Source organism: Struthio camelus, chromosome 16, assembly GCF_040807025.1.
Source record: "Struthio camelus isolate bStrCam1 chromosome 16, bStrCam1.hap1, whole genome shotgun sequence".
Classification (NCBI taxonomy): Eukaryota; Metazoa; Chordata; class Aves; order Struthioniformes; family Struthionidae; genus Struthio; species Struthio camelus.
In genome coordinates this window covers 14,031,461-14,050,370 of record NC_090957.1, presented here as the reverse complement: position 1 = coordinate 14,050,370, position 18,910 = coordinate 14,031,461, and the positions used below count along the sequence as shown (strand labels likewise).

Here is an 18,910-nt window from a genome sequence, read left to right as displayed (position 1 = left end):
TTCAGCAGCAGAGAGGTGCATGGCAAACTGCATCGCAAACCGAATCCTCGAAAATGTCGAAAACATTTTCTGAGGCACAAGCACACTCTTTGAAGGTCTCCCATCTCAGTGTGGGATAAGGCTTGGCTTCCTCCTTTTGAGGCACTTAACAGACCAACAATACTAAGCAACCCGCGCTCGTTTACTTTGTCTTCTCCAAGTCCAATCTCTACCATTCTCCAGTACCCTATTTCTCCTGGGAAATTCCATCGACCCTTTGAAGTCTAGCCTAAATTTCAAAGGCAGAGATACCAAAATATCCTTGAGGATAAAGATGCTGATGTAAAGAACATTGACTAACTCCAGTAATTTTACTTTCATATTTTGAAAGGGCCCCAAAATAACTATTCACCACCTTTTTTTCACCTCTGCTCGAGATTTTTGAGAACAACACGCCTACCAAAAAGTCTAATTCTTTTAGCACTAAGAGTTTTGCATGGGTGGAACTCTGTAGCTAAAAGTGACGATAAATAACACCTCCTCAATCCTGCAATCTCTAGAAACAGTTTACAAGAACTAATATATTAATTTGATTTGCAGTGTTAAACTAGAATTTCCCAACTCTGTCTTAAAATCTTGCGTGTTTTGCTAACATGTAAATAGCTGATATAAGCTGCCTGTAAGAATTCCAGACTTAGGTAGCACATGAAGTTCAACAGTCTTGGTTATCTGCTTTCTCCTGCACCAGCACTGCCATTGGAGTAAGTAACTGGTATGGTCCTCGCACGTAGAATCATCAGTGTAACTTATTACCAAGAACAATATACCAACAGCTCATCCATCTCGTCCTACAGAGAGTTTCACAGGACTCTCCACTTCAGTAGGAAGCACAAGATCACCCCTACATTGAAGGTACAAATTTACAAGGCCAGATATTTTTTTTTTTCAGTATTCACATAGCACTTAGCTGTTAAATCAGCAACATTAAGCAGCATTTTTTCACCCTTGTGTACAGTTATAAACAGTGCTAGCTGATAAAAAGAAACACTGTCTAGAAGTTCAAAAACTTAGACGTCTGAGCATCCTATTCTCAACTGCGCCATAAATCTACCATGCAAAGAAATGGCCCCCAGTGTATCTTCTGCCAATGAACTGGGCAGAAGTAAGTTTTTTTTACTTATACATATACTCAATGCAGAGCAAGAGCAACTTCTGAAGTCTCAAATTAAAGGTACCAAAGAACAGCAGAATAATCTTCCTTCCCCAACAAAGCATGTATTTGCACTTTAAACTGTGTGTACTGTTTAACTCTCTTAGGAACCCTATTATGAGAAACTTATATTTTATGAGTCTACCAAAAAGGATGGTTACCAGAAGCATAATCACAGCGAGCCATAAAGACTGACATGGAGTATATTTCTAAGCAATTACAGCAGGTGTTTTAAAGGCATAAAGCTGAAGAGTTATAAATCCATTTAGAGTCACAGACATGAAAAAGTAAAAGGCTACCAGAAGAGTCCAACCCTCACAGCAGCAGAATATAGCGTTCCTCTTCCCCTACAGGCCAAATCAGCTACAGGACCAACTCTACAATGAATTCTAGTAAGTCAGAAGAATATAATATTAAGCAGTAAGGTACCATGATGATTAAAAATGAATGAAGAGCCTTCAAAGGAGGATGCAGCATATACGTACGTACACGTTACAAAGCTCGTTTACACGTTAAAAATCCGACCACTTAAGGACTGCTAGATCTGTTTTAAACTACTGTTTCTTTCCAGTTTAAACAGGTTGCATGTAATATCTCAGATAATGTAAGGATGTTTTAAAGAAGCGTCTCTCATATGTGAGGGCGGAGCAGCTAACGCTATGCAAGCACACTGGATTGACAAGCCATGCTCAGGATCTTTTAGGAATTTGGACATGAAAGCTATCCACAACATGGATTCGGTGGTGGAAATTCAGGGAAAGTTTACATGCCAATACAACGTGTATCTTTGCAGAACAATCACCAGTTATCAGAACTGCCTATGCCAAGAGAAAACACAAACTATAAATATGACTACCAGCTATTCCACACAAGCCGGGAGCCTTCTGCCAAGCCCTCCTTCATGTTCTCTCTCACACAGACAAAGGCCTCAAAGCCATGGGACATCTGCCAGGGAAACAAATGAAGTTAAAAAACCAGAAGAACATGAACATGTACTAACCTAAACTTGCGTGTTCTTTCTTCCCAGTTCCTCCCCCAACACCTCCCCCCTACAAAGGGCACGTCTCGGCTTACTGCGCTCTTTTCCTTCTCCCAACCGGTCTTAACTCTTGGACCAATGTTTTAAAGTTTCCCTACCTTTGAAAAAGTAATGTTCTTCCCTTATATGTTTTGCCAGATCTGGACCACACCCTGCCCTCTCCCAAAATCTTGGTTGTTTGTCTCCTATTGCACATAATCAATTATAGCACTTTCAGGTTTGTATTTCGCATGGTGGGAGCTGATCCAGGAAAGAGATTGTGCTTGTGTGAGCTTGTGTGTTTACACAAACATACAGGCATACACCCCCCGCCCCCCCGAGCTTTATAAAACTGCTTTGTCTCCATAGAACTCTTAGGGGATTTTCCTCAAACTGATTTTTTTTCCACATGTAAGCATATGATACTTGATATAAAGAAGTAGTTGAAAAATGTCCACTTACCAGGTCATTCTAATCACTCAGAATATGAAGGGAAAAAACACACTGGACTTAAAATCTTTGGCATTCTATCACCACAAGAACGGAGTATCAATCACAAGCAATAACGACAGAAAAATACACAGAAACACTCAGCAGCTATCTTCATTTCCATTCTCTGTTTCACTCTCCCTGTTCTTGTTCCCGGATTCAGTGTCAGACACCAGCTCTGACGTTTGACAAAAAAGGGATACGGCAGATTGCCCACCAGCCGCATCATGTGCTGCCAAGTGAGAAATATAAGCTTGGAAACAGTCTCGAGATTCCAGCCAGGACAGCAAGGCTCGGAGCATCGCACAAGTGACATAACGACACGTGGTGGGGAGAGGCTGGAGGGGACAAGGGAAGTTATTGCATGAAACAGCTCTGGAGGGCACGCAAAGGAGCTGCTCTCGCTACCAGGCAAGACAACTTAATCATTTAGAATTATCAAGAAATGACTGTAGTTTTCCTCCTTTTGATTTTTCATTTTTGACCAAGTCCAACTGTAAAATCCTCCTAATTACGCAAAGCTGAATTTTCCAATGCATTTTTACTTTCCTCTGTATGTTCTATACCTAATGAAGAAAAACTAGGTACTGCCAAGCGACACGGCAACCAGTTTGCAGAGCGTTCAACAGAACAACGATCGCCCTGCATCTAGTTCTCAACTTAGGACTTCTGCAACATCTAAAAAGAAAGGTTACATCCTATAAAGCACAAGAATCATCTTGTTAATTTGTTCAGTAGCTAGCACAACGCAGCGTGAATACATGTAGACAAATACTCCGTTTCTCTTCAGACAGCGTTTAGAAGACAGACATCAGCATAGCTGTTAACACTTTCCTTCAGAAAATATGTTTCGCCTGCCAGCAAACAAACAACAAAATAACGTGTCATATCTGCAAAGTGAGGGAGAGAAATAATCAGGAATTAGCTTTAGAGTACTGTGAAAAAGTAACAATCATCAGATGCCTGAGATCGCCCACAACACTTAGCTAACGTCTAAGCCCTGCGCCCTCAGTCTTCTGCTTACTTCCGTTCCTCCTCACTACCTACATATCCGTCCATACTAAAGGGAGATTCGCTCCAATTCTGCCATTCAACAATAACCAAAGAAATCTGATTGTTAGCAGCTCACCTTGCAGTGGGAAACCTGGTGGCAAACAAGACGTCTTACAATGGGTGTGCTACAAGCATCCTGGCAGCTCTGAAGCGCTTATAAGCTAAGAAGGCAAGTCGGACACGAGCTGAGAAAGAAACCTGAAGCATGAAGTGGAGATAGAGCTACTTGTTCAAAAACCCTCTCGCGAGTCAAAGAGCCCCACTGCAGACAACTTACCCGCTAATTTTAAAGACAAGCTGGTTGAAAAAGAAAACCTGACGCAAAATTCTGTGATCTTTTCATTTAATTTTACCCAGCAACTGCTGGTAGGCTTTTAAATTTCAAATTCAGGAACACAGGAGAAAAACCTTAATCTGCAAACACTATAGGGGAGTATTTTTGAGTGAGACTTGCAAGATCCTGAAAGCATTTTTAGTTAAGTTCCATAAATTGTACTTCCAATTAAGGCTTACATTTGGAGACTAAACACCTCTTTATTTGAGGGCAGGGAGGCTTAAATCTTTTTTGTATCAATGCTGAGCTATATCATCTGATATTTTTGCTATGACCAACCTATAAAACCTGTCAGCCTCACTCAGTTTACATAGGGCTCTAATTATGTTTAACTAGAATCTGAATGATCTAATTACTTAACATCTTAGAGCAGAAACTACTGAGGACATCTGGTTGAGCAACTGGGCAAAGAAGTCGGAGAAATAAAATGCCTGTTCTGCGCCCTATTCAGACCCCTTGGGAAACAGCTCTCCCACCACAGCCAGACTCATTTTTCCATCCCACCTGAAATTTCTGCCTCCTGAAGAGTGATGCGAGAACAAATCATCCACCAGTTCAGACAGAGTAGTCAGGCGAAGAAAAATGCTCCAAGTACCACAGGCTGGGTGACGGGACTTTGAAGAAGTTTTTTTGTTTTGCTTTGCTTTTCATCAGGTGAAAACTCATACCATTCTACTTCTAGGGCTCCTTCTCCCGTGATTCTTAAGAAACTGAGAAACTGAAGATCGCCACAAGCGCTAAAACCGATGTCAGCTCTACCACACCGTCACCAGCAGGAAGGTCCAACATCAGCCAGCCTTCAAAGATTGCAAATGTTTTTAACCATCATGTTAGCTGAAGGGAGCAGATTTTAGCAAAACCGGTTGGAAACTCCACTGAAGTCATTCATATTGACAGCACTAAGGTTAAACTGGAAATAACCAGAAATAAGAGCTGAAGGATCTTTTTTGGACACGAAGCATTTTGCTAAAATGGTTTCCATGCTGTCAGTCCTGGTCGGAGTCTCTCCCTCGGACTTGGCCATCTGCCAAGGCGAGATCGTACTACCTGAGGACTGTTCAAAAAAAAGGGTGCCTGCAACACAGGAAACTGCTATCGTGACCCACATTGTGCAGACATGTTCCCACTTTGATCTCTTTTCCTTGAAACCGCAACGTACTGTACCCAACAGATTAACCTGACGCGGTCAGAGAAGAAATAAAACCTTAAAAGTTCTCCTTAAAAACCCAGTTAAGGCTGCCGTTTTCTGCCTTTACTTTTGCTTAACGAACAGATGGAAACCAGCAATAACCATCTGTGTAAAACAGCAATAATTATAGAGCACAATAATTTCACAAAAATACACTAACAAGGTCAGTTACGCGTTTCTTTAATTGTCTATTGCCCACGACCTTTTTCAAAGATTTCAGATGAAAAATAAAACCAAACCAGCTTGTGAAAGATCCTTTGGCACTTTCTACAGCAGCACAGTTCAATTCCGTATCCTGGGAAAATTCCAGTTTGGGAAATGAAGTTTTTCCTTCTAAGATATTCCGCAGTTTCATATGGTTATGCTCCTCACTTCTCCTGGTGAGCTGTCCAGTAGTTAATATCCAGCTTCCACTTTCCACAATAAAATCGATTATCCCTAAGCGAGCAGTAAAACTAAACCATTCCTACATCCACAATGCAGCAAGTGTTTGGGAATCGTTCTAGAGCAAAGCCACCCTATTAATAGTCTTATATTTTTATATTCCTTGCAGCTGAAAAATGCAATTAAAACATTACAGTGATCTTTTACCAGAGAACTAACTACTGTCACACCAAGGATTAAGTATCAGAACACACCATAAGCGGCGGGTTCCTGCAAAAAGAAATGATCCTGCTGCAGTTGTTTTACTTCAGTCACCGGAGTGGTAAAGGATGGCCTAATTCAATAGAAAGATCTGAGAGGTTTTTATTAGGTCTCGAAACTGGTGTAACTGACAGTTAAACAAACAAAGCGTCAGGCCTTAAGTCAGCATTTAGAAAGTAAATTTATAATGAAGAGCTGACAAGCAAGAAGCCTTACAAAGAGGCTGCTGCCAACCGGCAACGTTTTAAAAACCAGCTCTAGAACCAACGTTTCTTACTATTGAAATTAACTTCACAATTGGTTGGTGAAATGATTACAGCAAATAAATAGGGCGTAAAAATACTATGATATACGACTGCATTTTGCCAAGACATATCTAGAAGCAAATAACATAGAGAGCAATGAATGCCTTAAAACAATAGGAGTAGGTGTTTTTTCTAAACCAGCCATGCCTGCCATGTTACCAGCTGCCATTTAATCTATCCGTACAGAGTTCACTTAAAAAAATGAAAAATAACACTAGCATCCATCATCCTCTGATATCAGGAGCTTCCAAATTTGCCTATGCGGTCTAAGCCTATGATGTTTAATGCCTCCCTACCACCACCTTCCACCAGGAGAGGTCCTAAAGGGTATCAGAAGTTGCAAGCCCACAAGACTTAACAACCTTTGGCATAGCAGGCAGCAGCCAAATACAGAAAGCACCTCTTACAACGGCGGGAAAAGACTGCATTGAATGACAAAGTAGGGCTGCTCTAGTCTCCAGACTAACTTCTAAGCATCTGTAGTGAAATTTAGTTTAAAAGACAGCACCTACAGTAGCTGTGGGGCCTCTGTGCCCACTTTCTCAAGTTCTGAAAACAATCAACTACCAAGTTTTTTTTTTTTAATCCCATCTAAAGTAGGTTTTCACTATTCCAATTTTAGACCTCAAGTCCTATTTACAGGACAGAAAATCCCAGACAGTGACATTATTCAAGTTTTACTTAGCATGGTATAAGACATGGCACATTAAAGAACTAACTCTTCTCAGGATATGCCAGAACATCTCAGATGCTAACGGACTTTAATTTATTATCTCAAAACAAACTGATCACAGCATAGCGTGTGTGAAATTGTAATCATTCATGCTGTATTCAATATAGCACCTAAAAAAAAGGAAGTTCTAGTTTGAAGAGTTTATGGCACGCAGCGCAAAGAACAAGTATCAGAAGTTACACAGCCAAAGAGAGCAGCTTCTCAACAAACTTTCCAATCAGGGGATTGACCCAGGCTCCATCTGTACCCATATAAAAGAACTGAAACCAGTTCCTCTTAGTGAGCATGAAAAATAGTGAACAGTATTTTATACAAAGAATCAAGAACGTGGCTTTGTGAGACCATTTCATTTGATTCACATCCTGATTTTCAAGTAGTCAGGGAAATAATCCGCAGTCCTGCAGGGGCTGAGGACTGCCTCACACACACAGCACCCGTAGCTCAGAGGATCAAGACTTGGGCTAGAAAAGTTTAGCTTCCTTACACGAACAGACAAGGTAATTTCCCACAGACAGATTTTCTCTCCTTACTTTCTTCCTTACCAGCCGGATACGCAATATCTAACGCTTCTTGCGCTGAGGGGAAGCAAGAGAACACCAGCTTCATGGGTTAACCCCCACAAAGCAGCAAGTACTGACTCATTTTTGGACTTCTGGAGAGGGGAAAAAAAGAACTTTCTGAGTTTAAGAGTGTTAATTTGGAGTATAAAGTATGTTTGCTTGAGAAAATGAGCAGGGTGTTGTGAACAGCAACGGATAGATGAGCTGAAGACACAATATTAGCAAGCTGCCCTTTTCCAGCATCCTAAGAATTCTGATAGCACGATTCCATGCCAAAGAAAACGTGCAGAAACCTATAAGCAAAAGAAAACCAGAGCTCCTGAATGAGACAGGACAGAGCTGGGAAGAAGGGAAGAGAGGAGAAATCAGTGTACCTAAACATTTTTTTCCTTTTTTCTTCTTTTTTTTTTTTTTTAAATACATCAAACACTTCTGGTGCTCACATAAAAGAAATTAAGGTTACAATTGTGTAAGCAACTCTGTACAGAGGTCTCCCCACAGAAAATCAATTGCAAGACTACTGGCTCCTTGTTTTTAAATGTTTAATATTATCCCATCTCCACAATTAATATTAGAAAAGTAACTATGCTCATACCAGACATACCAAACCAAAGTTATGTGAGTGCTATCAACGTTAACACATACAAAAGTTGCAGCATAAAAATAGATGTGCAGTTTGCTGACAAAATTAACATTATCATATTTCAGATCATAGACAAAAGGGTACATTTTATTTATATCTGAGAATGAAACAAACATCTCTCATAATATGGTATCAAATTTACTTTGCCGTGCATATGTAATAAGATGTGTAAATACCCAATAAAAATAAAGTGAAAAATAATTACAGACAAAACACATTACAAGTTCAAATTTTATTGAGCTACTCCGATGACATTTATATTTCACATCAATGAAACAACAAGAGATAGTTGATTGGAAACATGAGATAAAGGAAAAGAACAAGCAGCTGCTGGACATGGTAGAGCATCAGTGGGGAGAGGGTCCAGAAATTTGTCTCGATTCCCAACTTCACCATTGATCCACGTTAGAAAAGGCAACTCCTGCCCATCAGTTAGAGGACTAAGACTACGCACGTATTAGAAATTAAGCACCTGCGCTAACGCTTCCTGGGTCAGGGCCTCTGCGTTGCCCTGACCAGGGACAAAGCTCCTTGGCCTTGGGCACGGTGACGGAACCCCGCTGGAAGCGGTGGTGTTCACACGCTCCCAGCACAGCACCTTCCCCGGCTAATAGCTGGGTCAGGAAGCGAACACATGTGAAACGATCAATGTTTCTGATGGCACGAGTAGACATCTAAATCATAACCTCTTTCCCTGCTGACTGTCCTAGCCGAAAGGTATCAATACTCAAGGCTACAAAAACTGCACAATTTGGATAAAGAAATAAGAGGTGCTGGAAGAAAAAAGGTTCAACCTACCACATCATGTGTGTTCAGTGAAAAAAGAATTTCAGTCTCCAGATATGAATCTAACACCTTTTATAAAACCACTCACTGTATGCCTCTCTCTTGCCGTTCCGGGGGCTTGCGTGTTGCAATTTATAGTCATCACAACCACCAGAGAGTGGTCTGGATAAAAGCCCTCCGAACTACTGACGGTTCTCGTTTAAGGAAACTGGTAGAGGCCTGTCTGTAGTTCTGAAACAGGGAACTGTTTCAAACTCACGGCTGCAGTTAGCCAACGACTGCAGTTTCAAATGATGCAACCACAAACTGCTGAACATAAAATTCAACATTTCTATCACTGGACAATTATAACGTAAAATTTAAACAGCCTTTAACGTATAGAGAAATCTGAAGGGAAACGTGATAAATTGCATCTCTTCCCTTCAAACACTATTCCAAAAAGCATGCAGGGATGTTTAAAAATAAGAACATATGACTCTGGTTTATATCTTTGTAACTGTTTTTGGGAAACATTTTCTCCCAGTGATTTGGTATCAATCATTAACAATGCTCTCAGGACACCCACAGCTGCTCAGGTTTTTTCCCCGCATTCATTTCTACTTCCAACAACAAGCCTGAAAAATATCTACAGATTAGCAGTAGTCTATCCTCTGTCTTCTCTTCTGAAAAAGAAAACTAACAAAAAGTGCAGAAACACCTAATAACAACTAATTCTTTTTTTTATCCACAACACAGAATTAAGTAGTAGCAATAAAGAATAGTAAGTCCTAATCTTATATCTCAAAGCGCTTTACAAAGAAGGGTCAGAAGCATTATCATATTTTCCAGATGGAGAAATAAATTAGCAGAGGCTGAGTGACATGCTCAGAGGCCCAAAAAGCAGAGCTGAGGACAGACATGCATCAACAGCTAACAAGAGTGAAACTCCCAACTTATTTCAAAGTCACTATTACCTAGTAACTATCAATCACACTGAACCTGAACCAATTAAAGGCTTTGTATGTTAGTATCAGTCCCCTCAAGCATTATTCCCAAAGTAAGCGTATAGATTTTTGAGGAACTGATGCATATCAGTTTAAGCGCACTTTGGTAAGACAGATCTATCGTTTTCCTTAAAATAACACATCGCAACACCATGCAACCTCAACTACCTAACGGAGGTACCAAAGAGGGCAGAAGGAATCAGACTTAACCCATCAAAGTTCTATTGCTTTTCACTATCTGCAGCACTATGTTTTAGCTTGGCAGTTTAGTTTCCATAAAAATAAGCCAGGACATTTTCACGCAAAAGAAAAGGCCTTTCTGCACCTAAGATGCAGCTAGTATGAATCTCCATTTAAAAAAAAAAGTCAAAAGCTATTAAATCACTTACCAATTTCTTTCTAAGTAAGAGCAATAAGAATATTTCTACTACACACAATACCTGAAAAGACAATCCAGTGATTAAAAAATTATTTAACACAAACATAAAACCTACTTGTCCCAGGACAACACTAACGATCCGTCAGCGTGCTCTGAAGCCATAGCATCCTCCTGGTATCTGATGTAGGAATCTTCCCAGGATGTTCCCACAAGAACAGCTCGGTGGTAAACCCCAGGCTATCCTTTTATAATATCCGTGAGCGCAGGTGAGCTGGATTTGATTGCAACACTACGACCAGATATTTGTTGGGAGACCCTCCATGCTCCCCAGCTGCGCTGCCGAATATTTATATATGGTCTAAAATAAGCTCTCCTCTTCTCCCAACTGCACTGTAAGAAAGAAGTTTCATTTCCAAGTCTAAGGCTTATGCTCACTCCTTAACTCCTTCCTTTCTTCACCACTTCCCTCTAACCCATCTAGTTCTTAGACAGCGTCATTCCCTCCTCCACTCCTTTTTTTTGTTTGTTTTCATTTTTGCTTCCCTGCAACATTATGGTCCTCAGTTTGTCACAGATGAGCCACAGACTGAAGCTGACATTTCTCAGCAAGGAAAGAGCTCTGTAACATAAGCATCAGAATTGATTCAGGTTCTCCACCCCCCCACCCCCCCCCCCAAAATCCCACAGGGATGTGAAAGCACCATCCTACCTCCACCGCTCAAGTGACACTTTAAAATTTCAGCAGGAATTAAAATGCAATTTGGCTGCACCTGCATACCTGTGCAATCCACGTCAGGGCACACCTGATCGTTAACCGAATGCAGGATCGCTGGATTCAATCAAATGAAGGGCAAATCTCCACTGCAAAATTAGCCCAGCCATTTACCAGTGCTTTGGCCTAAATTTGCATAGCATTCACATGCAGAAACCTTATACTGGCACTTCCAGACACTATTAAGTCCAGGCTTGCTTTACTCATTCAGGTATGTTTTCACAAAGTTAAGATACAAGCAACAGGCTCTGCTCTGCACTGGTGTACAAACTCTTCTGAAAAAGCCTCCAGACAGCTATGGCCTACATCATTACACGCCTTACAAAGCTCAGAGCCAGATCCACAAAGATATGTGGGAATTTAAAGCATCTAAATAAAGGAGCTTAAATATCTTTGTGAATTTGCTTCTGAGCTTTCTGAAGTACGGGTAATCCTTATCTCTGTTTTTCCAGCACAGATCACTCTGGATCCATAAACCTGATCAGGAAGCAGACAAGTACCAAGCCAACTCTCCTCCCTCCACCTCTCAAAATGAAAGTGTAACTCAGCTCTTGCAAGAAACTTCCTTATTACCCCATATGTAGACTGAATTATTCCAAGGGAAGGAAGCAAGTAAATTGCCAGGAAGGCAAATAGCTATTAGAAGACATTAGTCTGAAAGACTCAAACTTCAAAACTACATCTGCTTTAACATATCAGCACAGAACCATCAGGTTCTCTCCCTGCTTTAACACCTCCCTCCCAAGAAATACATTTATTTGTACTGAAATATGGCAGTAAGTCACAAAACTGACCAAGCAATAGCATAGTATGAACTGCTGTATCTTGCTACAGTCAAAACATGACTCAGGGAACAGTTGCGGATTCAGTACAAATTCTTTACTGCCTACTACTTTCTAAGCAACGCAAGCGTTATCTGACAACAGGGAAGATCACAGTTACATCCAACAAGCTCCCCCAATAGTCATACACTTTGTGTTTAGTCTTCTATAAAAACTTAACTCTGCTAACATTCAGTTATTTGCTTGAATTTCTATGTTCTTTGCAACCCAAACATTGCAATATACTGCAATTAGTGAGGTCTAATTTTCTCTCATCTTTCCTAGTAAGTCCAACGCCACACCTAAAGACCTACGCATGAGCACTCTTGTACAAATCTCTTCTGCCCTAGACTTCTTGTCTTCTGCAAACTATTCCCTTTCAGCTTTCTCCCACTCGGCTTCAGGTCTTCTTCTCTGCTCCTTCGCATGTGCGACGTAGGAATGCTGCCACTATACTCGGAACCCACAAAGCGTCGTATTTTCAATACCTTGCCCATGAAGTACGTGGGAAACAGCCCAGCACTAAGATAAGTAAACAGTAAGATGTAAAGAACACATGCAAGAGAAACGTAAATACACAAGATGGGAACATCCTACCTTGCTTACATAAAAAGAATCCCAAGTCAATGAGCACTGTCACTTTAGCGTCTTAAAAAATATACTAAATATGCATATACGTGTCTGGTCTTTATCCTGGAAGTAAACTGCCTTTATTTTCAGATTTAGTGTGAACAAACTGAAACTTGGGATTAAGCATTTTTCTACATCCACTTTTTGCATTACAAATCAGCTAGCAAATAAAGAATAATTGTTCATTGGAATTTTAGACTGCATATAATTTGTTTCTATAACAAATGTTTCATCCATTACTTATTTGGTATTGTTATATACAGCCAAGTAGCACAATCTTTGCTCAGAAAAATCCCAACTGTTACCATATTCTGCATTCTCATTTCTGCATTTTTCAATAGATTATCCAATTAACCACAAACTTGGCGTAAGAGCAGACTAATTGAAACATATAGCAATTCTGCCATGTTTCAGATAGACAGTATTTCATTTGAGAAACAAAGAGGAGAAGAGAAAGGTTTCTACAAATTCTTTTCCATGGAACAGGATTCAAGGAATCCTACAAAGGCCATTCTTCCAGCACGTCATGTACTCTGGATGCCCAGGGACACCATTCTGACCCCTACAAAACGCCAAAGCCTTCCAGTTTCAGAGATACGATGATGGCTATCAGAGCAGACTGGCAGCGGCACCCTGTCTTTCAAGTATTTACACCCCTTGAAGTTCTCTATATTGCATCTTCTCACAGAACTACTGTGCTACTTTTACTTTGCATCTCTGATCTGATCGAGGGGAGCAGAAATATATTTGCAGTAGCTAAAGACTCTTTTCTTGATGTACATTTGACTACCATTATAAATAACAGAGTTCCTGTCCTAGAAGTACACAATGCTACAAGTCCTACAGTGACTTGTATGGATAAACAAAAGTAACACCAAGATGTGATCTCTTAATTCCCTTTTTGATGAAGCAGGTTAACTCCTTCACTAAAAGGAAATTAGCTTGTGTTCTGGTACAGTCAGATCCAGCTAAAAGGATGCCAAGAATTCCACCTGTTTCTAATTAAATAATAGGATAGCTTCAGTATTTAAATGCTACTCATTACTGCTTAGTTTTTCCAGACTTTGTTACAATTTTTATAATAAGATCAGTGGTTTACCTTAAACAGTTGCAGCATACAAAGAACTAATACTTCATCCTTACTTTAATCATGCATGATGCAATACTGGGATGAGACTTTAAAAAAAAAAAAAGAAAGAAAGAAAGAAAAAGGCACGAGCAAGATTTAGCTTTAGATTTTAACTCTCTAGTTTGATAGTAACAAGTTACACAGCTCTGTTCAAAAGCAATAAGTAACAGCATTTGTTTACTAGTACGTGTGCCTGTCTTAAAAAGCTATGATGACATTTTGAGATTCACATTTATTGTCAAAATGTTTAAACACATAGTTCATTTAGTTTTCAGAGAGCATTAACTTCTTCCATTCATCCTGCAGATTCGACTGAGAGCTGAGAATCAAGCTAGACCAATGCATACAACATCATTGGTCATAAAGATACAGTAGGACCAACTGTGACCTCTGTAATACGTATATTCATAAATATCAACCAGCATCTTGAACAGGGCTGTATGCTGTACCTATGGGAACATTTTTTTTTCCCTGTTCACCTGCAGAGAGCTGTTTTTACGGAGAAGGTGATGGTGAACGAGCAACACCAAAAACTACAGCCTTGAAACAGGACCACACAATGCCAGGTAACCTTCATCCCACATTATGTCAAGCCGAGTCAGATCACACAACTGCCTCCAAACAAGAGATGCAGTTATAACTCTTTAGGGCAATAGCACTTCTCCGATTTCAGTTACATGTATTGTCACGATAGCCAGTGTTTCCAAGGATCTGTTTTGTCTACAGGCTATGACTCATTTGCCAGCAGTTATCAAACATGGATCCTCCTTCAACCATGTGGCAAACTGATGCAGAAATGATGTCATGCTATTTACATCTTTTTTTTTTTTTTTTTTTTTTTAGGAAATATAACTGTAAGAAAAATAACTAGGACGAGAAAAATGGGTTAAATATTCAGCTGCATGCATTTTAGGTGCAGTCTCAAGTGAAGAGCCATGTTTGATACCTGTAGGAAACTGCCATTTTTGCATCTCATATTCCATTTGTGAGCAGACCTTTTTGTTCTTCAATCCAACTTTTGAGTTATTTAGTCCTGCCCCCAACTCTTGAAATCCTTCTTCCTATAAACAAGAAGTTATTTAGTGAAAGGAAATAAATAATTAAAAGACTCGGACCCTAAAGTGTTCTTGGCTCTGTTTTTAGTTAATATTGATATAATCTTGAGAAACCTCCTGCTTAACATTAAAAGGCAGGTCGAAGCTCATCAACAGTTAAAAGTCTTCTTCTAACAGACCGTAGAAGAGGAAGTTAGAAGCAGACAGCATGCATGTCATTCTGCTGCCAGAAATATGGGACTAAACAGTCTCATCCTCAGCTCCTTACAACTTTAAGCATAAAAACAACAGCTTTGAAACCAGCTAGATGCAGAGTTACAGGAGTTCTGCTTGACAGAGCACAGGTGGAACTATGTTAAACATAAATCCTTTAGCTTCTCGCCTTGAATATGGTAACAGAAGTGTAGAGAAAAGCAAAAGGGATTTTTTTTTGTGCAATTACATACTCTAAATGCATTAATACAAATGAAGATGGGAGGAGGGGGTACCATGGACAATTCTGTAAGACTGAACTTCATACTCAGTAATGACAGTTTGTATAGCATATTGCTTCATCTGCAAGTGGGAGTAAATATTACACTACCTCTTCGTGCAGATGGGTGGATTAAAAAAATAAATAAAAAGCTAGTTTGAAACAAATTAACTATTCTGCATAGAAATGAAAGGCGCTCTCTACCTCTCTGGTCACTCCAGAACCTCCAAAGACAGACGGCGCACAAAGTTGCCTGTGCACAGATTGCCTAGTGCATCTGCCTAAAGGTGAACCAGCCACACTCCACAAGACGTATAAATAATCAGAAGTCCTCAAACCCAGGTAATGAGTATTGTTCAAACAACTCGAAGCTAGCAATACCAGAACGCTTCAAAGGAAAACCTACAAGCTGTTGAAGTCAGGCTGTCACATTTAGTCTGCAAAAATGAGATGAAGATTTGTACAGCAATACTCCACAACAGGTTTTACAGTATGCACAGGAATTAAATTATGATAAAAGTGAGCTATTTTTTTACTAAAAACAGAACAGAACAATCTATCAAAATGCCATTTGGCTGCGTTCATTACATTTTAGAATTTAATTTACAAGATAGATACTTTAGTGTAGTATGTTTTAATCAATAAGCATTTCTGAAGGCTTTATTTTTATAGGAAACATTTAGACTTTCTCAATGTTAAATGCAACACCGTGGAAGTGACGTTCGGAGTGTTTATTTTCCTACGCTAAGCAAGCACAAGCACATATACACAGAGGCAAGAGCAAAAAAACTCACAATTAGAGATGTCAGACCTTGTTTAAATACATCTTAATTTAATCCATTTTATTTTATACAATTCTACATCTGGATCTCATTTTCCTGTATTCCTGTCGGTATTCCGGGTCACTATTAAGAATCCTTTCAAGTTAGGAAAGTTCAGCCAAGTCTACCTTAATCCAAAACCTTTAAAAGAAACAATAAAACACGCAAGAAAAAAGGAGGGGAGGGGGGGGAGAAATTAAAAAGCCTACGCCAAAAACGCTACTTTACCCCGCACCGGCTAATGCACCTGAAGGCCAGGAGGGCCCGGGCAGGTCCCGCGCGGGGGCAGCGCGGCGGCTCCGCCCGGCCGGGCGCAGCGGGCACCGCGCTGCCGGCGGCGGCGGCGGCGCGGGGGGCCGCGGGCCCGTCGATCCGAGACGCGGCCCGGCGCCACTCACCGCGGAGCGGCGCGCTGCCGGCCGCCGCAGCACCCGCCAAGCGTTTGACAACTCCCGTTCCCCCCCCTCCCCCGCCACAAGCCGTTTATCTGTACCCCAGCAATTCTATGTTAAGCGGTGGACGTGCAGTTTCCTCAGGGCGCGCACCCACGGGGGAAGGGCTCCGCCGGGACTTTCTCCCGCGGGCAGCCGGGGCTGCCCGCGTTTTTACGAGCAAACGCACTGAAGCAGCGGCCCCCGGAGCGCGGCGAGGCCGCGGAGCCGGCAGTGATGTCAGCGCGCCCCGCCGCCGCCGCCACAGGCGGGAGCCCCCGCGGGACGCCCCGGCCCGGCTCCCGCCGCCGCCACCTCCGCCCCCCCCCCCCCCCCGCGTCGCGGGACCGGCCGCGGCTCCCTGCCGCGCCGCTGCCCCCCCGCCGCCCTGAGGTAAACAAACGCCGCCGGGGCACAGCGGCGGCGCGGCGGGGCCCCCTGCCCGGCGGCGGCGGCGGTGGCGGCAGGCGCGGGGGGGCCGGAGCCCGCGGCGGCGGCCGGGGCAGCGGCGGGGGAAGCGCCCGCCTCGCCGGCACCACAGCGCCCCCAGCCCCCGCCGCTCCGCGCCTGCACGCCGAGCCCGGCCGGCTCCCTGCGCCCCCACACAAAGTCCCAGCACTCGGTAAACTTTCCCCGGCTGCCTGCCGGGCACCAACGGCGGCGGGCAGCCGCGGTGCGGCGGCCAAGGCGGCCAAGGCAAGGACCGGCCGCCGGCACCCCCCCCCCGCGCCGCCGCCGCCGCGCCTCCCCCCCCCGCCCGCCCGCCCCGCCGCACCGGCTGCCCCGCACGGCCCGCGCCGCCGCGGGGGAAGGGGAAGCGCGAGAGAGCAGCCCGGGACGGAGCGGGCGAAGCGGCGGCGGCCCCGGCAGCGCCGGCTCCGGCGCCATCTTGGGCTGATCGATGAATTGAACAAAGAGGATCAATTTCCGATGGGGCCAGTGATCAATGGCGGGGGGGGGGGGGCGGAGGGAGCGGAGCGCCGCGGCCGGGCGGAGCGGGGGGTTCCCTTTAGGCGGCGCGGGCCGGCAGCGGGAGGAGGAGGGGGAGGCCGGGCCCGAGGGAAGGCGGAGAAGGGAAGGAGGGGGGGGGTCCGGCGGCGCGGCCCGGCCGGTGCGGCGAGCGGGGGAGCCTGACCTGCAGCTGCTGTAAATCAAAGCGCTTCCAATATTGAAACATCGATCCCACATTGGCCGCCATCTTGAGACATATTGAGACAGAGTGAGCGGCTGATAGAGAGAGAGGGGCTGGAGTTCAGGAGCCGGGAGGGAGGGGGAGGGAGGGAGGGAGGGAGCCGGGCGGGAGGGGGGAGGAGGGGCGGGGGGGGCAAGGGGGAGGGAGGCGGGCAGGGAGCGCCCAAATCCCGGCCTGGAGCCCGCGCCCGGCCCGGAACACGGACTCAGCCCGTGCGCTGGCGGGGGGGGGGTGGAGGGGGGCGGCGCGCCCGCGCGCTCCCACGGCGGCGGCGGCGGCGCGCGGGGGGGGGGGCGCTGGGAGCGCCGGCTCTGGGGGGGGGGGGCGCGGAGCCGCGGCGGGGGGCGCCGAGCGGGGAGGCAGCGCGCAGCCCCCGTAGCGCGGCCGCGGCCGGAGCCGCAGCGGGGCCGGTGTCGCCCCCCGCCCCAAAAGGCAGCGTTATTGGTAAAAAGCCGGCGGTTCCGTGCGGGCGGGTTAATGGCAGAGCATCGCGCGCGGCAAATGGTTCCCAAACATGAAAGGAAGGTTGTTAGTAACCCTCTCGGGGAGCCCGAGTCTAAAATTAGATAAGTGGAGAGAGTTTAGGGGAAACAACAATGAAAAAGTACATTCAGGCCAGCCTGATTCACTGTGTCCGGGGCGGTACGAATATGTCTTTAAAAGGGATTTATTTAAATGGAGACAGGCACTTACTCATAGGGTTAGTGCCGCTGACCGCTGCCTTGAAGGGGGCTGCGTGGTGCAGCGTAGCCGTCCAGACAGAGGTTAAAAGGACGAAATAACTTAGTTGCTTCTGAACAATAATGTTTCTAGAAATGCAAGCGTTTCCCTCGTTCCCCTCCTGAAAAGCGCAGAACGCTTCCCCAGTTTTCCAAGCTAATAGTGTACACAAACAGTCTGTAAATACATTATCCAAAAAAACAGTAAAAACATTCCTGATTTCCTTGCTGGGAAATCGGCAAAATACAGTCTGTACCTGTTCCCACTGAAATCAATAGGCTGCACTGTATTTTTCCAAATACTGCTACTTTCACTGTTTTGCACTTCATCTATAAAAGGAAAATACGTCTTCCTCTGGGTAAGTAAGCGATTGTAGATTTTCCCTCAAATTGTGTTTGATCATCAAGTGAATCTAGTGCTCGCTCAAGCCAGTGGGTTCACTACTTGAAAATGTCTCTGTCTGTCTTTGCAAACTTATGGCAGAGGCAGCAGCAGAGCAATCGCTACAGATTATTTCCCAATATGCTGCAGTTCTCTTTTGGAGAAGCACCATTATTTCAG

The 18,910-nt window shown here is 43.8% G+C and overlaps 1 protein-coding gene across 12 annotated transcripts in view; it reads right to left on the bottom strand.

Annotated features, from left to right (window-relative positions):
- Positions 1-17,710, bottom strand: part of CUX1 (cut like homeobox 1) — a 247,482-nt gene extending 229,772 nt beyond the window's left edge. For 10 of the 12 annotated variants that reach the window (XM_068909277.1, XM_068909279.1, XM_068909283.1 and 7 more), the window contains exon 1: positions 17,573-17,710. In XM_068909277.1, coding sequence (XP_068765378.1) covers positions 17,573-17,635 — 63 coding nt within the window. In that variant the 5' untranslated portion in view covers positions 17,636-17,710. Of the gene's footprint in view, positions 1-8,956; positions 9,132-16,499; positions 16,708-17,572 lie in introns of those variants that run through there. The other 2 variants (XM_068909282.1, XM_068909284.1) reach the window with 2 other exon arrangements.
- Positions 17,711-18,910: the final 1,200 nt, after the last annotated feature.